This window comes from Coregonus lavaretus, assembly GCF_964263955.1.
Source record: "Coregonus lavaretus genome assembly, chromosome: 10".
Lineage (NCBI taxonomy): Eukaryota > Metazoa > Chordata > Actinopteri > Salmoniformes > Salmonidae > Coregonus > Coregonus lavaretus.
Window position 1 is genome coordinate 12,231,744 of NC_139997.1, and position 25,639 is coordinate 12,257,382.

Sequence of the window (25,639 nt, forward strand, 5' to 3'; positions counted from 1 at the left end):
ACAGCCCATTTTCTAAAGCAATCATTTTGCTAGGACTGTCTGGGAGTGGTCTGAATGGAGAGGGGACAACTGAAAACTAGCTATTATTGGCAGAAAAGTTTGGAACTCTTTTTGTTATTGGTCTATTAACCATGTACCACATGGTGATATCACCATGGAAAGCCGAAACTGCTTATTAGAAGGTCCTGTGTATATTGTATTTTCAACCAGCAACTATCAGGAAATAACACTGATTCATTTGTTTCACACTTTTACAGTGTTAGTTTTCTCAGCTGTTGTATAGTTAAGCAACAAGGTCCGAGGAGGTGTGGTATATGGCCAATATACCAGGGCTAAGGGCTGTTCTTATGCATGATGCAACGCAGAGTGCCTGGACACAGCCCTTAGCCGTGGTATATTGGCCATATATCACAAACCCCTGAGGGGCCTTATTGCTATTATAAACTGGTTACCAACGTAATTAGAGCAGTAAAAATAAATATTTTGTCATACCCGTGGTACATGGTCTGATATACCAAGGCTTTCAGCTAATCAGCATTCAGGGCTCGAACCACCCAGTTTATAATATTGTAATGAAACAGGCAGGGAGCAGGTCTCGAACCCTCAACCTTCTAGCCCGAAGTCCAGCGCACCATCGACTGTGCCCGCTTATAAACCCAGGGTCGTTACAATATGATACAAAACACAGGAAAATCTGAATTTTGACTGCACTTGGCCTTTAACACACACCATGGTCACCACTGCTGTTACTATTTATTAATACTATTTATTTAAGCTGCTATATAAGTCACTTCTCACTTTACTACTTGTATATAACAGTTCTCGTAATTTGACACAGCACATTTTATAAATCATACTGTATATTGTATATCCCTGTTTATAGCTCCATTCTTGTGTTTAATTTAATTTAATTCCTCTTGTATTACTACTTTAATTTAAAATGTTAAACTCTGCATTGTTGGGAAGGGCTCATAAGCAAGCATTTCACTGTAAAGTTGTATTCAGCGCATGTGCCATTTTTATTATTTAATTTTCCTATCGTTTTTATTACTTTTTTCTTCTACTTTTTTATTACTACTTGTAATTTTTGGACTTTTTATTTGGCATTTGATTCTTGATTGATATCGTAGGCTACTGCATTGTTGAGGAGAGTTAGCGAAGCATTTCACTGTACAATTTGCATTTACACCTGTATCCTGTGCACGTGACCAATACACATTGCTTTGATTTTGATTTGATTTATTGGATGATAATCTATTTTAGTCACCAATAAAGATGTTCCAGGTGTTTAATAAATCAAATTGCACAAGCCACACATTTGTTATACTTTTTTATTGAGGTGTCCTGCGCTTCTCTCTTATTATAGTAGACGTATGGTTTAAATCCCCTTAAAATCGATTGCCAATGCAGTCTCAGCAGCAGATTGGACAAAGCCTGTCATATGACACTAAGTTTGCCGATGACGTTAGCGTACAGGGTTTTTTTTCGCAGTTTCGGACGGAGAGAAAGCCTGCGGGACAGGTAATACAGCAACCACTTTGAATAATGGATGTCGATATAGGTTAAAAGAAACAAGAAAATATGGGGACCAGTAATGTTTGATTAATAACAAGTGGACCGTTTTGTCCCTTGCCGTTTGGAAATTGCTAGCTAACGGGATGCATTGAGGAGGAAGCTCTTTTGACAAGCTAGCTAGCATAACACGATAGTTAGCTAGCTAACGTTACTTAGGCCAAGGCCAAGTATTTTTCCGTCTGCTAAACACGAATCTTATTTTCTGAATACACCCTAATAATCTGTGAAGTAGCAGCCAAATAACCAGCTAGCTATAGTGACTACTGTTCTCGTAAGGTATAGCAATTTGTTTTGGGTGCTGTGCAGTTAGCTAGCTAGCGAATGACGTTAGTAAAATAACTTTGCAACCAAGCTAGCTAGACAACAATGGCAAGCCGGTTGCAATAATTATGTAGCTAGCGTGCTAGCTACACTATTGCTTATTCCGTTTCATTGCTGTCTAGTTTGCTCCAAAATGTAACTAAGTGTTTATTGTTTGCTATTAACTCGCTATCAAGCTAGCTTGTAAAATAATTGTATAAACTAAATGAGTGTCCTTTATAGTCTTGTGACATGCAGGAGACCAGGTTCGAACCCAGTCAGTCACCAAGAGGTCATGGCTAGAAGGGATCTAGTTTTTGTCAAATTAACGTCAGAATTGACTTTTCGTAGCAGGTTAGGAGAATTTACGCAGCAGTTTTGGATAATTAAAAATAAATCAACTTTTTACGTTAATTTGACAAAAGCTGGATCCCTTTATCCATGACCGTCACAAGAGCAATATTAAAGGGGAGTGGAAAGGCTATCTGTAGAAGGGCCATGACCTGGCATTTCAACTATATTATTATGGGGGCCTTCTAACGCAGCCTGTGATCGTCATAGAGGGGAACAGAAGACACGTCCATGCACCAGAGAGTCTTAGCTTTCAGGAATGGGGTCATAATAGCTCGGTTCAAATGCTAGAGCCAAATTAATTGGAAGGAAATCAATTCATCATGCTACATTGGCATCAGAAACGGCCAGAAGTTTGTTTATCACAGTGAGTGTTTGATTCTATCTGTTCTCCGTTACCTTTCCTGGCTGGCAAAGTACCAGGATGTTGTCTCTGGTTTTGAATCTGAATTTCAGTTGAATTTTAAAACTGAATATGAATGCATCTGAGATGTTAAATATATGAAACTTTGATAAACTTGAAATGATCATTTGTAAACTTGATACAGACAATGAATGCAATATCTACCATATTGAAATCGAATATATAAATATTGAACTTGAATATTCCATTAAATTGAATTTTTAAACTGAATGCAATATTCTGAGTTCTGAATTCAATGATTCAATTTGTGCATTACAAATTCAAAAATATTACATTCAAATTCAATACCCTAAAACAAATGAAAAATTATGGAATTCAAATACAATTTCTGTTGGCACTGAAATCGCTTCATATAGGCCTATCATTTGTTATGATAATTGAACTGTTAGGACTGAATTTGGTAGTATAATACCTTCTCCCCTTTCCTTAATCTCAATTTCGGTCACATTTGTAGCTAGGTCAACAACTGTTGTAGCAAGTCCTTGAACGTTTACTTTGCTTTCATGTCATGTTAGTCATATTTGTTATATTGCTTTAATTTGCCAACTTTTCCAGACTGTTTGTTTTTAAGTGTAAAGAAGGCCTCCACAACTGTTATGGTTTGCAGCAATGTTTCTTGTGTCTTTACTGCTTTGTGTTTTGTATGGATCTAAGCTCAAAGACGCAGTTATTCTCACACTTCCTCTTTTTAGACAATATGTATATTTTGACAATATGGTACCCTATTTTATTTTAGCTTATTTTTAGACATATTGTTTGTAACAATATACTCTACAAACATGTCAAATTTCCAGAGTGAGCTCTCTGGTACTTTTAATGATATTACCCATTTTATACATAGAAATTAGGTCAATAACCAAGCACAGCCCTCCTTTAGGATTAAACATTAAACAAATTACCAGCAGAGGGAGTTCCCTTTGAATCAATTTTCCCATTCACTGTGTTGGTGGTGCTCATTAAATTAGTAGTGAGCCCACTGGAAATGTTATGTACTTGTAGAGTATATTGTTCCAAACAATGTCTTAAATGAACAAAATCAAAAAGGTACTTTTGAGATATTAACATTAATATTTTCAATGTTGAATAAATTAATGTGAAAAATTGTATTTCAGAATCAAGACATACTCCATATGTTAGAGCACACTGTAAGGAGTATAATGACACCAATATGTTGTTTGTGTCATGTACGGTTCACAGATCATAGTGTCTTACAGGAGGCATGTATAGGTCTAAAAAGTCACTTTCATCATGATTTTCAAAAAAATTGTTTGCGATACAAATGTAAAAAGCATGTCAAACATCCTTCCTTCCAATTAATTTTCTATGTGAGAATTGCCTGAACAATCTGAGATACCAAAAATATTTTTGTGCTTCTCTGGCATGGAATCACCCAATAGGTCAGATTAAACCATCAGTCACTCTTTTCAACTTTTAGTTTGGCGCTGTGTGTTTCAATGTTGTTATTTCCTCTCTCTCTAGTGATGGGTCAGGAAGCTGGCAAGCCAGCCTGGCCCAAACCAGCTGGTGGATATCAGACAATCACAGGAAGGAGATACGGCAGGAGGCATGCATACGTTAGCTTCCGTCCAACCTCTGACAAGCACAGGAACCCAGCCAGAGTGGAGGATTGGCCAGATACGGAAATGGACGGTGTCCATAGAGCGCATTCCATATGTACGTTCACGGTGCAATAGATCTATATGGCTAAGTCCCATTTGCAGTGCATTGAATAGCTGAGGGACAAGCTGTAGGCTATTTGAGTCAGGCCTATATTTCTACATGTGAACAACATGATATCAAGGTCAACAAATCAATTAAAGTTATGTTTATTATTTATTTGACATCATGGCAGACCACTAAGCAACTCCTGTAGTGAGTAGCAGCATGTGAGTAAGTACTGCACCGGGGCAGGTTTGGATCGATTTATCCTGTGACATGAAATTCAGTGTGAGGAGCTAAGCCTATAAACCCCAATCTGCGCCATAAATGGTGGCTGGCTGGAGCTGCTGCATGCTATGTCAGTATTTAGCAAATGTAATAGTTGTGTATTGGCAAGTCATGGTAATAGTAGATGTTTTGATTGTGTTTTAGCTGTAACTAAATGCGCCTCTCCTAGCTTCAACAGGGAACATCTCCTCGATGCTTCACGCCATCTTTCCTGTGTCATCGAATTCGGTTCACGCAGAGGTGAAAATCAAATCTGGCAAAGATCCTCCCCACAAGAAACAGTCAACTTCTAGGAAGTCATCGGAAGCCCACTCCATCCACTACAAAAATAGTGACCAACCTGTAGCCTCAGACCAGGACCAAAATGGCGTCTCGAAGAAAAGTGCAGAAGCCAGTGCATGGCCTATCCCCGAGGACGAGGACAGCAACCCTTCTAATTCCAGCATATTGAGCTTTGTAAATATTGATGCTTACGAGCCAGACAGTAGCGGCGGCGAGGAGGAGGGGGGGCAGGGTTCCGATCCGTCTCACGGTCTCCAGAAAAGACTGGATGACATGATCTTCGAGCTGGGTAAAGAGTTTGACTATCTCAGCGGTTTGCACTCGTATTTGTACACAAAATCTAGTGAAGGGACGTCAGACTGTTCCCTCAGAGACACTGAGTCAGTGAAAGATTCTAGAACAGATCCAAGATCAGATTCTAACACAGAAGAAATCCCTCCTGAGTGGAATATATCAGAACGCAACAGAACAGATCACACGGAAAACAGCACAGAGGACCACCCACCAGAGGACCTAGCAGTCGGTGGCTCTCCTGTTGGCCCCAAAGGTCCTGCTGAGCTGGGGAACGACGACCAGAGAGGGACCCAGTCAGAGATGGTGGTGAGGCCCAAAATTCGTAAGCAGACGAGTGAAACACACCTGGAGAAGAGGAAGAGTTCTCACGGCGAGGAGGCGCACTGTGGCTCAGCCAAACAGGCCAGCAAGACCAAGTGTGTGTCTGCACCGCCATTCTTCCTGACACAAACGGAAAGGCCAAACCAGGAGTTTCTCTTTGATTACCCTCGGACTGATTCATATGGGTTTAGCCCTATCGAGAGGAGGGGTGAACATGAAGATTCTTGTAGCAAAATGAATTCAGATGATGAAAAGGACATCTGGGAAGATCTTGAGGACTTCAATAAGACATGTGTTCCTTTCATGAAGGCTGAAGAAAGGTATAATATACCTTAGATTGTCATTTCTACATATCACCCTTTTATTGCTCTTAGATCATAGTAAAATAGGACAAAACCGTGTGTATTTATATTATAGTCAGCAAGTGTATATATGGTCAGTGGGATCTAATCACAAGTGTTGGATTTCTGTGAAGGGAAAATGTCAGTTAAACATTTGCACTATAATTTGGGATTATTCATAAATGTTAGACAAGGCATTTTCTAGGTCTCTGTTGATCAAAGACATTGCAACTCACAATCCAATTGTTGCCTTTCTGGGAAAGTGTGAATACGTAGCTCTCTTTTGTCCTGATGGTGTCAATTGAGGAAGCGGAGGTTGCTAGCGAAGCTCTTGTGTTTATACTGCTAAGACCTCACTGCTAAGCAGATTAGGTGTGGTGCTTACTAGGTGGACTGACGCGTGTGTGTGTTTGCAGCTCGGAGTGCAGTGAGGGGGAGTGGTCAGCCTTGTGGACGTCGGACTCTGGCCTGGAGAAGGAGCGTGGCTCCAATCAGGAGAGCTGGGAGACGCTGCCCGGCCTGGACGAACTGCACAGCAGCAGTCTGGAGGATGTCCCCGAGCTCAGCCTGCCCCTTGAGTAAGCACCAAAATACTGGCCTTATACGGGTCACTCCTGATAACTGCAACATAATACAGCCTTATACGATCACTTCTGATAAATGCAATCAATGGCTTGGGAGTGGCCTAAATGCAGACACTAATCTAGAGTAATGCAGATATGAGTAATAGTCTGGAGTAGTTAAACGGGGAAGTATTTGAATTGTGACTGGGGGACCACTGCATTTAAATGTATGTATATCTAATGTATACTATATATTCTATATGTCATTGGTAAGCACAGCCAGCCCTCAGACCGACACCTCCATGTGTTAATGCTGTGATGTGTAACCAGGGTGTGGGCTGGAATAACGATTAAGCTAAGTGCCACAGCAGCACAGTCTCCAAGCAAAGTCTTACATTAATACATTAAATCAGTTGAGGTAGGCTGAATCATTCCCATGGATATTGATTTTATGATTTGTTAACTAAGATATGTAAACTACTGTATATGTATATAATTTGATCAAATCGTATTGGTCGCATACACATATTTAGCAGATGTTATTGCGGGTGTAGTGAAATGCTTGTGTTCCTAACTCCAGCAGTGCAGTAATATCTAACAATTTCCAACAAATCACACAAAATACCTTTCTGCATAGCCTACATTTCCGGTGCATACTATATTTTTGATTCTCATTTGCAAGGTGAAAACTTGGTCGTGTCCATTAGGGCACAAAACGAAAATGAGCGTTTCTTATTGGACAAGTCTCCCCGTTTCAGTCCATTTTCTTCCTGCTGGTGCCCAATGAACACAAGCTGTGTTTGTGCACTGTGCAGGGAGCCGACCCCTCTGGAGGAGGGAGAGATTCCGTGGTTGATGTACAATGAGGAGACGGGCAGCAGTAGTGACGAAGACCCAGATGGCATGAGTCACTTTGTCCACCCAGGCCTCTTCATCCTGGACGGGAACAACAACCTGGAGGATGACTCCAGCGTGAGCGAGGACCTGGACGCTGAGTGGAGGTGGGGAACAATTTAAGAGTTTTAACTCCAAATTGTGAGATATAATTCATGATTTTTATGATAGTTTTCTGGAGGTGTGTAGAATGTTTGACGTTTTACTCCTGTAATGTACTTTGATGCGTTGACATTTACAACGTGATAGATAGATGTATGTAGGGCCAGGAGGTTTCCTGACCAGGATTTTTTATATTTTTTGCTTCATCTTAGGTTGTTGGATGACTTTGGAGAGGGCTTTGGGATGGCCCAGGCTATTTCCTATGTGGATCCTCAGCTCCTCACATACATGGCTCTTGAAGAGCGCCTGGCCCAAGCTATGGAGGTAAGGCCAAAGCCCTAGACTCTTACTATGACACAAGTCACTCTAATCAAGTCCACAGAAGTGCAGACGGAAGGGTGTTAGGATCAAATTTGTTGACCACCACCATTCCATCTCTAAATGTTTGCTTCAAGTGTGCTTTTCAAGATTGTGCCATCCTATGTTGACGCAGTGAGTTCCTGCTCATCCAACCTGGAGTTGAATTCATGTGTGCTATCACAGCTGTGTACATACCGCCACAAACAAACACCAAGTTGGCACTCCGCAAACTGTACAAGATCATTAGCCAGCAAGAATACTTTCACCCCCGGAAGCAGTCTTCATTGTCGTGGGTGACTTGAAACCGTCTAAAGCAAATTTTCCCAAAATATTACTGACATGTATCCTTCCCCACAAGAGGATCCGCCGTGCTTGACCATGTATACACAAACATCCGCGACGCGTACAAAGCCATCCACCGAAAGTAATAAAGGGAAATATATTTTAAAAAAGTATGTATGTATGTATGTATGTATGTATGTATATTTTTTATTTTATTTAACCAGGTAAGCCAGTTGAGAAAAAGTTGTCATTTACAACTGCGACCTGGCCAAGATAAAGCAAAGCAGTGCGATAAAAACAACACAGAGTTACATATGGAATAAACAAAACGTACAGTCAATAACACAATAGAAAATCTATATACAGTGTGTTATGGAGGTAAGGCAATAAATAGGCCATAGTGCAAAATAATTACGATTTAGTATTAACACTGGAGTGATAGATGTGCAGAAGATGATGTGCAAATTGAGATACTGGGGTGCAAATTAGCAAAATAAATAACAATGTAAATAACAATATGGGGATGAGGTAGTTGGGTGGGCTAATTACAGATGGGTTGTGTACAGGTGCAGTGATCGGTAAGCTGCTCTGACAACTGATGCTTAAAGTTAGTGAGGGAGATAATAGTCTCCAGCTTCAGAGATTTTTGCAGTTCGTTCCAGTCATTGGCAGCAGAGAACTGGAAGGAATGGCGGCCAAAGGAGGTGTTGGCTTTGGGGATGACCAGTGAGATATACCTACTGGAATGCATACTACGGGTGGGTGTTGCTATGGTGACCAATGATCTAAGATAAGGCGGGGATTTGCCTAGAAGTGATTTATAGATGACATGGAGCCAGTGGGTTTGGCGACAAATATGTAGTGAGGGCCAGCCAACGAGAGCGTACAGGTCACATTGGTGGGTAGTATATGGGGCTTTGGTGACAAAACGGATGGCACTGTGATAGACTACATCCAATTTGCTGAGTAGAGTGTTGGAAGCTATTTTGTAAATGACATCGCCGAAGTCAAGGATCGGTAGGATAGTCCGTTTTACGAGGGCATGTTTAGCAGCATGAGTGAAGGAGGCTTTGTTGCGAAATAGGAAGCCGATTCTAGATTTAACTTTGGATTGGAGATGCTTAATGTGAGTCTGGAAGGAGAGTTTACGGTCTAACCAGACACCTAGGTAGTTGTAGTTGTCCACATATTCTAAGTCAGACCCACCGAGAGTAGTTATTCTAGTCGGGCGGGCGGTTGCAAGCAGGGTTCGATTGAAGAGCATGCATTTAGTTTTACTAGCGTTTAAGAGCAGTTGGAGGCTACGGAAGGAGTGTTGTATGGCATTGAAGCTCGTTTGGAGGTTTGTTAACACAGTGTCCAGTGAAGGGCCAGATGTATACAAAATGGTGTCGTCTGCGTAGAGGTGGATCTGAGAGTGACATCATTGATATACACAGAGAATAGAGTCTGCCCGAGAATTGAACCCTGTGGCACCCCCATAGACTGCCAGAGGTCCAGACAACAGGCCCTCAGAGTTCAATGTGTCAAATCGATCTGAGAAGTAGTTGGTGAACCAGGCGAGACAGTCATTTGAGAAACCAAGGCTATTTAGTCTGCCAATAAGAATGCGATGATTGACAGAGTCAAAGCCTTGGCCAGGTCGATGAAGACGGCTGCACAGTACTGTCTTTTTTATCGATCATGGTTATTATATCGTTTAGGACCTTGAGCGTGGCTGAGGTGCACCCATGACCAGCTCGGAAACCAGATTGCATAGTGGAGAAGGTACGGTGGGATTCGAAATGATTTGGATCTAGAGTGTCACCCCCTTTGAAGAGGGGGATGACCGCGGTAGCTTTCCGATCTCTGGGGATCTCAGACGATACGAAAGAGAGCTTGAACAGGCCGCTAATTTTAGAAAGAAAGGGTCCAGATTGTCTAGTATGTATATATGTGTGTGTGTATACAGTTGAAGTCGGACGTTTACATACATTTAGGTTGGTCATTAAAACTTGTTTTTCAACCACTACACACATTTCTTGTTAACAAACTATAGTTTTTGGAAGTCGGTTAGGACATCTACTTTGTGCATGACAAAATGTAAATCAATCCCAGAACAACAGCAAAGGACCTTGTTGACCAGGTTTGTAGGCCTCCTTGCTCGCACATCATTTTCAGTTCTGCCCACACATTTTCTATAGGATTGAGGTCAGGGCTTTGTGATGGCCACTCCAATACCTTGACTTTGTTGTCCTTAAGCCATTTTGCCACAACTTTGGAAGTATGCTTGGGGTCATTGTCCATTTGGAAGACCCATTTGCGACCAAGCTTTAACTTCCTGACTGATGTCTTGGGATGTTGCTTCAATATATCCACATAATTTTCCTTCCTCATGATGCCATCTATTTGGTGAAGTGCACCAGCAAAGCACCCCCACAGCATGATGCTGCCACCCCCGTGCTTCACGGTTGGGATGGTGTTCTTCGGCTTGCAAGACATCCCTTTTTCCTCCAAACATAACGATGGTCATTATGGCCAAACAGTTCTATTTTTGTTTCATCAGACCAGAGGACATTTCTTCAAAAAGTACGATCTTTGTCCCCATGTGCAGTTGCAAACCGTAGTCTGGCTTTTTTATGGCGGTTTTGGAGCAGTGGCTTCTTCCTTGCTGAGTGGATTTTCAGGTTATGTCGATATAGGACTCGTTTTACTGTGGTTATAAATACTTTTGTACCTGTTTCCTCCAGCATCTTCACAAGGCCCTTTGCTGTTGTTCTGGGATTGATTTGCACTTTCCGCACCAAAGTACGTTCATCTCTAGGAGACAGAACGCATCTCCTTCCTGAGCGGTATGACGGCTGCGTGGTCCCATGGTGTTTATACTTGCGTACTATTGTTTGTACAGATGAACGTGGTACCTTCAGGCGTTTGGAAATTGCTCCCAAGGATGAGGTCTACAATATTTTTTCTGAGGTCTTGGCTGATTTTATTTTTATTTTCCCATGATGTCAAGCAAAGAGGCACTGAGTTTGAGGGTAGGCTTTGAAATACATCCACAGGTACACCTCCAATTGACTCAAATGATGTCAATTAGCCTATCAGAAGCTTCTAAAGCCATGACATCATTTTCTGGAATTTTCCAAGCTGTTTAAAGGTACAGTCAACGTAGTGTATGTAAACTTCTGACCCACTGGAATTGTGATGCAGTGAATTATAAGTGAAATAATCTCTCTAAACAATTGTTCGAAATATTACTTGTGTCCTGCACAAAGTAGATGTCCTAACCGACTTGCCAAAACTATAGTTTGTTAACAAGAAATTTGTGGAGTGGTTGAAAAACAAGTTTTAATGACTCCAACCTAAGTGTATGTAAACTTCCGACTTCAACTGTGTGTGTGTGTGTATATATATATTTATTTATTTGACATTTACATTTTAGTCATTTAGCAGACGCTCTTATCCAGAGCCACTTACAGTTAGAGTGCATACATTTTTCATACTGGCCCCCCCATGGGAATCGAACCCACAACCCTGGCGTTGCAAGCGCCATGCTCTACCAATTGAGCTACAGGAGGGCCAGATAGATAGATAGATAGATAGAGATATATATATATATATACACACACACACACACACACACACACACACACACACACACACACACACACACACACAGTGAGGGGGAAAAAAGTATTTGATCCCCTGCTGATTTTGTACGTTTGCCCACTGACAAAGAAATGATCAGTCTATAATTTTAATGGTAGGTTTATTTGAACAGTGAGAGACAGAATAACAACAAAAAAATCCAGAAAAACGCATGTCAAAAATGTTATAAATTGATTTGCATTTTAATGAGGGAAATAAGTATTTGACCCCTCTGCAAAACATGACTTAGTACTTGGTGGCAAAACCCTTGTTGGCAATCACAGAGGTCAGACGTTTCTTGTAGTTGGTCACCAGGTTTGCACACATCTCAGGAGGGATTTTGTCCCACTCTTCTTTGCAGATCTCCTCCAAGTCATTAAGGTTTCGAGGCTGACGTTTGGCAACTCGAACCTTCAGCTCCCTCCACAGATTGTCTATGGGATTAACTGAGTGGCGCAGTGGTCTAAGGCACTGCATCGCAGTGCTAACTGTGCCACTAGAGATCCTGGTTCGAATCCAGGCTCTGTCGCAGCTGGCCGCGACCGGGAGACTCATGGGCGGCGCACAATTGGCCCATCGTCGTCCAGGGTAGGGGAGGGAATGGCCGGCAGGGATGTAGCTCAGTTGATAGAGCATGGCGTTTGCAATGCCAGGGTTGTGGGTTCGATTCCCACGGGGGGCCAGTATAAAAAAATATGTATTCACTAACTGTAAGTCGCTCTGGATAAGAGCGTCTGCTAAATGACTAAAATGTAAAAATTAAGGTCTGGAGACTGGCTAGGCCACTCCAGGACCTTAATGTGCTTCTTCTTGAGCCACTCCTTTGTTGCCTTGGCCGTGTGTTTTGGGTCATTGTCATGCTGGAATACCCATCCACGACCCATTTTCAATGCCCTGGCTGAGGGAAGGAGGTTCTCACCCAAGATTTGGCCCCGTCCATCGTCCCTTTGATGCGGTGAAGTTGTCCTGTCCCCTTAGCAGAAAAACACCCCCAAAGCATAATGATTCCACCTCCATGTTTGACGGTGGGGATGGTATTCTTGGGGTCATATGCAGCATTCCTCCTCCTCCAAACACGGCGAGTTGAGTTGATGCCAAAGAGCTCGATTTTGGTCATCTGACCACAACACTTTCACCCAGTTCTCCTCTGAATCATTCAGATGTTAATTGGCATCTTCAGACGGTCCTGTATATGTGCTTTCTTGAGCAGGGGGACCTTGCGGGCGCTGCAGGATTTCAGTCCTTCACGGCGTAGTGTGTTACCAATTGTTTTCTTGGTGACTATGGTCCCAGCTGCCTTGAGATCATTGACAAGATCCTCCCGTGTAGTTCTGGGCTGATTCCTCACCGTTCTCATGATCATTGCAACTCCACGAGGTGAGATCTTGCATAGATCCCCAGGGCGAGGGAGATTGACAGGTCTTTTTTGTTTCTTCCATTTGCGAATAATCGCACCAACTGTTGTCACCTTCTCACCAAGCTGCTTGGCGATGGTCTTGTAGCCCATTCCAGCCTTGTGTAGGTCTACAATCCTGTCCCTGACATCCTTGGAGTGCTCTTTGGTCTTGGCCATGGTGGAGAGTTTGGAATCTGATTGATTGCTTCTGTGGACAGGTGTCTTTTATACAGGTAACAAACTGAGATTAGGAGCACTCCCTTTAAGAGTGTGCTCCTAATCTCAGCTCGTTACCTGTATAAAAGACACCTGGGAGCCAGAAATCTTTCTGATTGAGAGGGGGTCAAATACTTATTTCCCTCATTAAAATGCTAATCAATTTATAACATTTTTGGCATGTGTTTTTCTGGATTCCTTTGTTGTTATTCTGTCTCTCACTGTTCAAATAAACCTACCATTAAAATTATAGACTGATCATTTCTTTGTCAGTGGGCAAACGTACAAAATCAGCAGGGGATCAAATACTTTTTTCCCTCACTGTATATGTGTGTATATGTATGTGTGTGTATAGATATGTGTGTGTGTGTGTGTGTGTGTGTGTGTGTGTGTGTGTGTGTGTGTGTATATATATATATATATATATATATATATATATATATATATATATATATATATATATATATATATATATATATATATATATATATATGGGGGATTGGAAGTGATGCGGACAATTACATTGGAAGTTACAATCTATCTGCAATATTAAAGCTGATCTACCCCCTAAAAAAGAAAAAAAAAAAGCCATCCATCCACTTCGGCCAATCAAATCACATCTCTCTGTTCCTACTCCCCGTCTTCAAGCAGGAACTCGAGGGAGCCACCAACACAGAGAATAGTGAGGCGTTGGTCAGAGGAGGCAGACTCAATGCTGCAGGATTGTTTTGAGAATACTGATTGAAATATGTTCAAAGATTCATCCACCCAGAACTCATCCATCAACATTGAGGAATATACATTGTCAGTCACAGGCTTCATTAGGAAATGTGTTGATGACGACGTACCCACAATAACAATCCGGACATACTCCAACCAAAAACCCTGGATGGACGGAGATATCCGTACAATGCTGAGAGCCTGTACTGCAGCATTCAATGTCAGCAGAATGGACCCCGACGACTCGGTGGCATGCGAGCAGGTACTAGCTCCGCAAATCTATTAGGAATGCAAAAAGATAATACAGACTCAAACTTGAATTGATGTTCGACCACTCAGACTCGCGTCGCATGTGGCAAGGACTACAGACTATCAAAGACTACAAAGGTAAATCCAGCTGTGCGGTGCCCACCGACACCTCCCTCCCAGACGCACTTAACACATTCAATGCTGTAGCTCAGTTGGTAGAGCATGGCGCTTGCAATGCCAGGGTTGTGGGTTCGTTTCCCACGGGGGGCCAGTATGAAAAATGTATGCACTCACTAACTGTAAGTCGCTCTGGATAAGAGCGTCTGCTAAATTACTAAAATGTAAGGCAGACAGTACAGAGCCATCCAGGAAGATTCTTGCTGTCCGGACAACCAGGTACTTCCGCTCTCCAAGGCTGATATGTGAATACTCACAAAGCCGCCGGCCCAGATGGCATCTTTGGTCGTGACCTCAGTGTGTGCTGACCTGCTGGCGGGCGTTTTCTCTGACATCTTCAACCTGTCCCTGTCCTAGGCTGTAGTCCCCACCTGCTTTAAGGAGACCACCATCATCCCAGTGCCCAAAAAAAAACATGACATTCCAAAATTACTATCGCCCGTTGCGCTAACCTCGGTCATCATGAAGTGCTTGGAGAGGCTGGTCATGGCCCACATCAAGGTCACCATGCCAGGCACACTGGACCCACTCCAATCTGCCCACCGCTCCAAAAGATCCACGGAAGATGCCATTTCTAACCCTATTCACACGGCCGTAACACATTTGGACAAAAGGAACACCTACGTGAGAATGCTGTTCATTGACTATTGTTCTCTCTGAGCTTGACACCAAGCTCCAAGCCCTGGGTCTGGACAACACCCTCTGCAACTGGATCCTGTACTTCCTGACGGACAGACAACAGGCTGTGAGGATTGGCAACAACTCCTCCACTACTCCTCAGTCCTCTGTTGCACTCCCTGTTCACCCACGACTGCGTGAACTTTGCCCCTCACCAACTCCCAGTTTGCTGATGACACCACGGTTGTAGGTCTGATAACCAACAACGACGAGTCAGCCTATAGGGAGGCGGTAAGTGAACTGGCATTGTGGTGTCATGAGAACAACCTCTCCCTCAATGTCAGCAAAACAAAATAATTGATTGTTGACTTAAGGAAGCAGAGGAGGGAACATGCCCCGATCCACATCAATGGGACTGTAGTAGAGAGTGACAAGTTTTTTTTTAATTCCTCGGCGTCCACATCACCAAGGACTTGTCATGGACCAACAACAGCGTCTCTACTTCCTAAGGCGTCTCTACTTCCTACGGCGGGTCCTCTCCAAATACTACCGCTGCACCATCGAGAGTGTCCTGACCGGTTGCATCACAGCCTGGTACAGGAATTGCTCCATCCACGACCGCAAGGCCCTCCAGCGGAGAGTGAAGACGGCCCATCACTGGGACCGTGCTCCCACCCATCCAGGACATCACTGGGACCGTGCTCCCACCCATCCAGGACATCACTGGGACCGTGCTCCCACCCATCCAGGACATCACTGGGACCGTGCTCCCACCCATCCAGGACATCTACTCAAAATGGTGCCTGAGGAAAGCACACAGCATCAAGGAACTCACACACCCCAGCCATGAGCTGTTCACTCCTTTACCATCAGGCAGACGGTATCGGAGCATGAGGCCTGATACCAACGGGCTCAGAGACTGTTTCTATCTACAAGCCATCAGACTGCTGAACACTTGAACTGGACTGACCATCTACTCTGATTCTCCGCACTTAGCACACATCACAACTGCTTCTACCAGACTCTTATTATACTGCTTGTGTAAATATTGTACTATAAATTGTGCCTTCTTGTATTATACTTATACAAAAATGTACTTTGTTGTTTTTCTTATTTCTCATTGTTGTTGCATTACCGAGAAGGAACCTGCAAGTGAGCATTTCATTGGATGATGTATACCATGCATATCCCGTACATGCGACTAATAACTTGAAACTTGTTGCTGTCTTTAACCATGTAACAATGTGTACCTACCTACACTGTAATTACATTGTACGCATCCATGTAAATACATAGGGACATTGGCACCTGATGTTCTTTTGTTGTGGTTCACAGGCGGCTCTAGCCCACCTGGAGTCCCTGGCCATCGACGTGGAGCAGGCCCACCCTCCGGCTACAGAACAGATCATAGAGTGTCTGCCTCAAATCACTATATTGGAGGACCCCAGTGGTAAGTTCACAGTGCTAGAAGACCACAGTGGTAGGACCACATCTTCTTATCCTAACAGACTGGCCCTTCCCTCCGCTCCCTTTGAATTGGCTGTATTGTTAATGTGTGCAATTGCCCTTTTTGCATTGGCAACAATAGACTGTCATTCTGGGTGTAAGTAGTGAAATACTGCTAAATGTGCAATATATTCAAGGATTCCATGAATGTCATAATTCACAATGACCTTTGAAAAAGATCAAGCAAAACCATATTTCCAGTGGTGGAACGAGTAAGATTAGTTATTTTAATTTTGACATGTGCTAACTACTGTAAATGGCCTAACTAATGCAATGGTTAATACCAACATGGAGTGCCTTTTGTATCAGGATCAAAAGACATGTAATTAGTGGGACCATCCACTCTGTAAATCCCCACCCTCAGTCTTGTACTCAGTTTTACTATTAGCCGACCGGACCAGCAGTCCAGGCCAGACTGACTGTCTGAAGAAACCAGCTGCTAATATATAGACTCTAATATATACAGTGGGGAGAACAAGTATTTGATACACTGCCAATTTTGCAGGTTTTCCTACTTACAAAGCATATAGAGGTCTGTAATTTTTATCATAGGTACACTTCAACTGTGAGAGACGGAATCTAAAACAAAAATCCAGAAAATTACATTGTATGATTTTTAAGTAAATAATTTGCATTTTATTGCATGACATAAGTATTTGATCACCTACCAACCAGTAAGAATTCTGGCTCTCACAGACCTGTTAGTTTTTCTTTAAGAAGCCCTCCTGTTCTCCACTCATTACCTGTATTAACTGCACCTGTTTGAACTCGTTACCTGTATAAAAGACACCTGTCCACACACTCAATCAAACAGATTCCAACCTCTCCACAATGGCCAAGACCAGAGAGCTGTGTAAGGACATGAGGGATAAAATTGTAGACCTGTACAGGGCTGGGATGGGCTACAGGACAATAGGCAAGCAGCTTGGTGAGAAGGCAACAACTGTTGGCGCAATTATTAGAAAATGGAAGAAGTTCAAGATGACGGTCAATCACCCTTGGTCTGGGGCTCCATGCAAGATCTCACCTCGTGGGGCATCAATGATCATGAGGAAGGTGAGGGATCAGCCCAGAACTACACAGCAGGACCTGGTCAATGACCTGAAGAGAGCTGGGACCACAGTCTCAAAGAAAACCATTAGTAACACACTACGCCGTCATGGATTAAAATCCTGCAGCGCACGCAAGGTCCCCCTGTTCAAGCCAGCGCATGTCCAGGCCCGTCTGAAGTTTGCCAATGACCATCTGGATGATCCAGAGGAGGAATGGGAGAAGGTCATGTGGTCTGATGAGACAAAAATAGATATTTTTGGTCTAAACTCCACTAGCCGTGTTTGGAGGAAGAAGAAGGATGAGTACAACCCCAAGAACACCATCCCAACCGTGAAGCATGGAGGTGGAAACATCATTCTTTGGGGATGCTTTTCTGCAAAGGGGACAGGACGACTGCACCGTATTGAGGGGAGGATGGATGGGGCCATGTATCGCGAGATCTTGGCCAACAACCTCCTTCCCTCAGTAAGAGCATTGAAGATTGGTCGTGGCTGGGTCTTCCAGCATGACAACGACCCGAAACACACAGCCAGGGCAACTAAGGAGTGGCTCCGTAAGAAGCATCTCAAGGTCCTGGAGTGGCCTAGCCAGTCTTCAGACCTGAACCCAATAGAAAATCTTTGGAGGGAGCTGAAAGTCCGTATTGCCCAGCGACTGCCCCGAAACCTGAAGGATCTGGAGAAGGTCTGTATGGAGGAGTGGGCCAAAATCCCTGCTGCAGTGTGTGCAAACCTGGTCAAGACCTACAGGAAACGTATGATCTCTGTAATTGCAAACAAAGGTTTCTGTACCAAATATTAAGTTCTGCTTTTCTGATGTATCAAATACTTATGTCATGCAATAAAATGCAAATTAATTTCTTTAAAATCATACAATGTGATTTTCTGGATTTTTGTTTTAGATTCTGTCTCTCACAGTTGAAGTGTACCTATAATAAAAATTACAGACCTCTACATGCTTTGTAAGTAGGAAAACGTGCAAAATCGGCAGTGTATCAAATACTTGTTCTCCCCACTGTAGACTCACATATATATATTACGCAGAGCACTCTGCTCATTAGTCTGTATGAAATGGATCATAAAAAAAAAGTATTCAGCAGGCTGAGTTTGTCTCAACACATCGACGCATTCCATATGGAAATATTCCGCTGTTACTGATCCGATGTTGATTCATGTGGTGTCAAGATAAGAAATAACTTGCAGTGCGTAAAGCAATGCATAATATGAATGATGGGAACATAATGTAAATGTGTGAGAGGGGGGCAAGACAAAATGTATGCACCGGTGTCGCGTCAAGTTTCCCCGGGAATAAATCGCAGTATGCAGGCGTCGAGGCAAGATGGCCGCCATTCGTCATGCCATGTCGGAGCGAGCGGTTCCATCTGTGTGCTTGTGGATCGACTGAATGGAGTCTGATGGAATGTAAACGTGTGGGGCTGTGAATACAGAACAGAGTGGATGAGGCCGGGGCTGCAGAACATGAAGTGATAGATGGCCCAGCGCCGCTCTATGACACTTATGATTTAGTTCTTCTTGTGCGGCTCTTTATCCTTGTCTTTCTCGCTCCCTCGCCTTTCTTTCTCTCTTTTCTCTCTCTCTCTCTCTCTCTCTCTCTCTCTCTCTCTCTCTCTCTCTCTCTCTCTCTGTCTCGCTCTCTCTCTCTCGCTCTCTCTCTAGGGCAGGAACAGTGCTGTGCCATCTGCTGTGGTGAGTACGTCAAAGATGAGATTGCAACCCAGCTGCCGTGCCACCACATGTTCCACAAGATCTGCGTGACTCTCTGGCTCCAAAAGGTATGTGTGTGACTGACTGAATGAGGGCCTCTGTGTGTGTGTGTGTGTGTGTGTGTGTGTGTGGAGAATAACTTATTTTGAAGCCCATTTAGACTATATTTTCTAAAGCGTTTATGTACATGGCCTGTACTGCACATCAGCATGTAATTGAAATGTTCTTTAAGTGATGAGGGTGGTGGCATCAGCCTATATTCAGTCTAGCTCCTGGCCTGTGTGTCAATGTATTTTGAGTGATGATATGAAAATGTTTATACTGATTTGTGGTATCTTCTCTCTCTAGTCTGGGACTTGCCCTGTCTGTCGTCACATTCTGTCGCCTGTTGTCATGGAGACCACTGCTAACACCTCGTTTGTGTCGGATCAGGACATCCCACCGTCCAATCACAGCGCAGCCGGAATGCGGTGAATTCACTGATGACCAATCAACAGCCAGAAAAGAAAAAGAGGCCTATAACACTTCAATGAAAATAAGTTCTTATTACTTTTTCTTTCATTGCCGCTCTCTGCAATGTAACTCTATGAATGAGATTGTTGATTTAGTTCTGCACATGTAAACAAGTTCAAGATGTCCGAGTGACAGTTCAGGCTTATTTTCTGAGAAAATATTATCTGTATAATGTCAAGTCTTTGTTACGAATGTATGTTTTAATGAAGGTTAGGAAATTGCCATTTTTGTTTTGCCTAGATTTGTTAAAGCGTCTCAGATTTTACTTGCACACATTTTTCAATACAGATGAAAGCATTGCTTATGTACCTCACATTGTACTCATTTCAAAATAATTTTAGTTCAATAAAGGCTGTAATGTGGGTAAGTCTTGGAAGAACTATCAAAATCAATGGAAGGCACTAACTTCCTTACGAAGAGATTGTATACATCCACTGTAGAATCCATTCAGATAACGCTGTTTATACAAGGAAGAGATTTAGCACACCACCATCTTTATTTACCCAACGTAAACCTCTGATTGCCTGTTGAATGGAAGAGGATAATCAACTATTTGTATTCTGAATATGGATTTAAAAGATGTTCATTAATTTCTCCACCTTCCCAAATCAAAGTGTAAAACAGAAATAACACGTGATGTTGAATTCAAAGAGCCAAAAAAGATTTTATTGCAAGTACACAGTATAAACATTGAGGTTTAGACAATGACTGGACATACTATGGTCATCAAGGTTGTGAAAGCTAACAAGGGGGCATATACAGGCGTTCCTTTCCAGGTGTGTAACGGCGAACACATTTAAGGACATTTTTCAATTACAACCACACTAGCTAGTTTTTATTTACTCTAATATGGGCTAAGTATAACAATTTGATAATCATTTTAAATCCAGTGCATTGTCCACTTGTTACTTTAGATATGGTCTTTATTAATAGGGAAGGATATGTTGGGCTAAACACTAGTTGACACAACAGTACTATTGTGCCTTGTCAGTGTCTTTTTAACATGGCCAAAAGTGCAATCAAAATATATAAGGTCTCTTGTGGCAATAAATATCCCAGCTCTTTAAATTAGTCTATGACACATAATCAAATAACAATATACTTTAGGAAAAGAAAGAGCTCAGTAATGCACATACCTTCGAATGCTGTAAAGTTGGCCTTGGGAGTACATACCAGAATGCTAACGTTAATGCAGCACAAGACATTCACATTGAATTGTGAAGCTTAAATATACTTTCACTCAAAAAACAAATGAGTAACAAAATGAAAGACAACTTCATTCAACACAAGTGTAATGTATTGACCAGTAATGTAGAGCAGATTTTAACTACTCATGGGGAAATCTAGACTTGGTACAAGAAGAATACAAATTAAAAAACAAATTAAACCATAGAACAAATTCTATAAAAACAAATGCAAATATTTTAATACAAAATGCTAAGGATACTATTTAAGTGTCTCAAATAAATAAGAGAGTTACTGAAAAAGGTGTATGCCTTTCAAATGTGTTTAAACAGATATCTTATTTGTGCTCATCAACCAGTAGTTAAGATGTAAGCACCCTTCGCCTATTCATTTTTCTTACTAGGTTGTCTGGAATGCTAAAAAAAAACAATTCAGGAGGTAATTTGACGAGAAATGAATGAACAACTGTTACACCAGTCTACAAACCAAAGGCAGTGTCTCAAATGACACCCTATTCACCATATAGTGTACTACCTTTGGCATATTAGTGCACTATATATGTGGAGTTGGGTGTCATTTGTGACACAGAAAGATGAGGATACAGCATAGGTGAGCAGGAGACATTGTATAAAGGATAGGAAAGAGGAGTTTTCCAAAAATCATTTATACATATACTAAAAATGTACAAACAATCATGACGATACAGACAATGTTTTCTTTATAGAATACATCATTGGAAGAAACACTTCCAATAGAGATACACACATAAAACGTGATCTACATTTGCATAAAAAAGTATTTACAAAATACAGGAGGAGGAATGTTTCATTTTAAAGTTTGGAAGACAAGGGTTCCATCATTCTAATAGGAGTGAAACTCATGAATGGATGTGATGTGTTACTTCACAGAAGATGCTTTTGAAGACACGCTTGGGCTGTCAACACAAATGGCAAGAAGGAGCTTGGTTTACATAGAAACAACATGGCACCCTCAGAGAAATGACATCATACAGGAGTGGCTGGAATAGCGAATACACTATATTAGGGGCAGGAGAATTACCTTGCCAGGACAACTGTAGACCAGGCATAGACTAGGCCCCAGAGTCTCTCCTGGTCATGTCACATGGTCAGATACAACTCCTGGCCCTAAGTATACTTCATGAAAACAAGTTCACTGTTCATTTCTGAATGCATGTCTATCAACGATGTACAACAGTAGTTTTATTAAAAAATTGAAGTAAAAAATAACAAAAATGAATGCATGAAAACTGGAGCTCCTTACAACCCTCGGAGCTATGTAAAAGTGGACAAAATGCTACATTCACATTTCACGTCAGATAGAACAGTTATGATCATTTTCAAATTATGAGTGTTGAGCTTGTAACAACTGACAGAGACCAAAACGTAGAAAATAGCCAGCAATCTGGAGGGTCTAAAACATTGAATAATTCAAAGTAAAATTATATTAATTATAAATAAACAGCCTTATTGCAATATTTCTACATTACAAAGCCCAAATAATTATAGGAAAGGGTGTCACAAATTGCACTTATCCTTGTATGTTAAACTCAAAAGGTTTTCTCGATTAAATGGTGGGCGTGAAGATAAAACTTTACGAGATCTTTGGACAGAAATGATTTGCAGATCTCAACTCAAACTGTCACATCACAATAAGACTTTACAGGAAGAAGAAAATACTTACTGCTGAATGTCGAAAAGTCAAGCTTGAGACAAAAACAGGACACTATACCCTTAGGTATAAATTGTTACGTCCTTGGGTAGGAACTGCTGGTAAAGAGAACAGGTTCTCAAACACAATCTGTCTCTGAAGACTGAAATGAGCTACAGAGTGCATCTACACATTAGTATTTTACACAGAGCACAAGACTCCTTTGCATTTTCAAGTAATCATATTACTCATGTAACCTTAAAAGGCCCAAACTCAGGGCCCTAAAAAACCTAGAAACGTTGACATTTCTCATTATCGTGGCTATGCCCGAGTGATGCCCAATAGCAAAAACTACAGAAGTCATATGTGCAATGGAGCATGATCGATTGTATCTATTGTACACATGTTTGCGTGGTTTTGTCTCAAAACACCTTTAGTTGCAGAAATAAAAGAACACCAGGTAAAAAATAAAAATAATACTGTCATATTTTGACAATGATCCAAGCTAAGCAGAGATCTCTCTCCTTGATAATGGCTCAAAACAGTTGCCTAGGCAAATAACACAGTGATTTTTGTGACAAAGTATACACCGTGAGTACAATCACGAAAAGTAGCATCAAGGCTGTAACGTTCTGTGGTGTTTCTCTCGGGTTGTAATGGGGTGATCCCCTGGACGTGATGACATGACCTGGTCCACCTTCCCCTACCAGGTTGCTATTTCTTCTTGATCGAGGCCAGTTCTTTCTGAAGGTCGGCGAACTTCGGCCGGTTTTCAGGTTTGTACTCCCAGCACTTCTGCATGACTTTGTAAATCTCCTCAGGGCACTTTGTTGGACAGGACATTCTGTAATCTAAGATGGGGGGGGGGGGGGGGGGGGGAGACAGACACAGAGGGAAACTTTAATTGAATTTCCTAGGATTGATCGAGGCATGGTAATCAGGGATATACGTTTAGAGAACAAATTACCACCCAATGCAGTGCTCTTCATGACTTCTTGAAGTTCAAGTAATTGTCTCTAAAGGGCCAACTCCAATGCAAAAGAACAGACAGACGACCCCATTAAAGTATTCCTTTGAGTTCTCTCATTTTCGTTCAGTTTTATACCAAATCATTACCGTTTATTCATTCTTAAAGAGCGTTACCAGTCAGAAATGCCTTCAGCAGACCTCTACATGGCCAGAAGTATGTGGACACCTGCTCGTCGAACATCTCATTCCAAAATCATGGGCATTAATATGGAATTGATCCCCCCTTTGCTGCTATATTCTGGGAAGGCTTTCCACTAGATGTTGGAACATTGCTGCGGGGACTTGCTTCCATTCAGCCACAACAACATTAGTGAGGTCAGGCACTGATGTTGGGCGATTAGGCCTGGCTCGCAGTCGGCGTTCCAATTCATCCCAAAGGTGTTTGATGGGGTTGAGGTCAGTGCTTTGTGCAGGCCAGTCAAGTTCTTCCACACCAATCTCGACAAACCATTTCTGTATGGACCTCGCTTTGTGCATGGGGGCATTGTCATGCTGAAACAGGAAAGGGCCTTCCCCAAACTGTGGCCACAAAGTCGGAAGCACAGAATCGTCTAGAATGTCATTGTATGCTGTAGCGTTAAGATTTCCCTTCACTGGAACTAAGGGGCCTAGCCCAAACCATGAAAAAACAGCCCCAGACCATTATTACTCCTCCACCAGACTTTACAGTTGGCACTATGCATTGGGGTAGGTTGCGTCCTCCTGGCATCCGCCAAACCCAGATTTGTCTGTCGGACCGCCAGATGGTGAAGTGTGATTCACCACTCCAGAGAACGTGTTTCCACTGCTCCAGAGTCCAATGGCGGCAAGCTTTACACCACTCCAGCCGACGCTTGGCGATCTTAGGCTTGTGTGCGACTGCTCGGCCATGGAAACCCATTTCATGAAGCTCCCGACGAACAGTTCTTGTGCTGACGTTGCTTCCAGAGGCAGTTTGGAACTCGGTAGTGAGTGTTGCAACCGAGTACAGAGGATTTTTACGCGCTAGGCGATCCCGTTCTGTGAGCTTGTGTGGCCTACCAACTTGTGGCTGAGCCGTTGTTGCTCCTAGACGTTTCCACTTCACAATAACAGCACTTACAGTTGACCGGGGCAGCTCTAGCAGGGCAGAAATTAGACGAACTGACTTGTTGGAAACGTGAGCTCTTCAAAACAGGCCATTCGACTGCCAATGTTTGTCTATGGAGATTGCATGGCTGTGTGCTCGATTTTATACACCGGTCAGCAACGGGTGTGGCTGAAACTCATTTTAAGGGGGGGCCACATACTTTTGACAATGTAGTGTATGTGCAGTCTTATATCATTAGCAACTCCCTCACAACAGGAAAAATCGTAAGGCACAATCTGTTGATGACTTAAGAATTATCTTGTCAAGAGGTAAACAAAAATAAGAAAAGAAGCTCTTAAAATACTGGAGAACAGACACCTCTGTCTACTGACATGACAATAAGCAGAGGAGTTGGCTAAAGCACAAACAGATCCAGCTACCAGGCTAATAGAGACATGCTGGCAGATCAACACAACACTGAACCCTTGGAGGGATGTCTTCTTACCTTTCTCCACTTGCTCTCTGGCCTGCTGGTTGGTCATCCCAGGGTAAGGACACACTCCTAGACTAAACGTTTCCCATAGGAGGATGCCATAACTCCACACGTCACTCTCTGAGCTGTATCTCCCTGGAATAACGACCAAACACAACCACAATGTCTCAGCCATCAAGTATTGAAGAAGAAATGCTGTGAAATGCTAGGGATGCTGTGTCATCAAGAAGAATTTATCAAACTATCCTACCTCCTGCAGAGCTACAATCATATACTCCTAAAAGAACATCGCTATTGAGAGTTTTTTCTACAGTAATTGCTCTTTGCTGGGTTAGGCCTATGTTGCTGTTAACCTATACAGTGAGGGAAAAAAGTATTTGA

The 25,639-nt window shown here is 42.4% G+C and overlaps 2 protein-coding genes across 6 annotated transcripts in view; one reads left to right on the plus strand and one right to left on the minus strand.

The window, feature by feature from the left end:
* The first annotated feature begins 1,441 nt into the window (after window positions 1-1,441).
* On the plus strand, window positions 1,442-20,202 carry LOC311136697 (E3 ubiquitin-protein ligase Praja-2-like). Of its 2 annotated transcripts, none has more exons than XM_084170933.1 (9): window positions 1,442-1,521; window positions 4,130-4,324; window positions 4,767-5,814; window positions 6,252-6,413; window positions 7,214-7,399; window positions 7,607-7,718; window positions 16,375-16,489; window positions 19,275-19,390; window positions 19,671-20,202. In XM_084170933.1, exons 2-9 carry the CDS (start codon window positions 4,132-4,134, stop codon window positions 19,794-19,796), a joined length of 2,058 nt encoding a protein of 685 aa, XP_084027059.1. In that variant the 5' UTR covers window positions 1,442-1,521; window positions 4,130-4,131; the 3' UTR covers window positions 19,797-20,202. The 2 variants fall into 2 exon arrangements, with proteins under 2 accessions (XP_084027059.1, XP_084027060.1); XM_084170934.1 differs by having other exon boundaries at window positions 1,488-2,593.
* Window positions 20,203-20,479: 277 nt separating this feature from the next.
* The window catches only part of LOC311136067 (tyrosine-protein kinase Fer-like), a 41,634-nt gene continuing 36,474 nt past the window's right edge, over window positions 20,480-25,639 (minus strand). For all 4 annotated transcript variants that reach the window (XM_084170135.1, XM_084170132.1, XM_084170133.1 and 1 more), the window contains 2 exons: window positions 25,271-25,393; window positions 20,480-23,539 (listed from right to left, as the gene is read on the minus strand). In XM_084170135.1, the coding sequence (XP_084026261.1) occupies window positions 23,403-23,539; window positions 25,271-25,393 (260 nt within the window). In that variant the 3' untranslated portion in view covers window positions 20,480-23,402. The remainder of the gene's footprint in view (window positions 23,540-25,270; window positions 25,394-25,639) is intronic.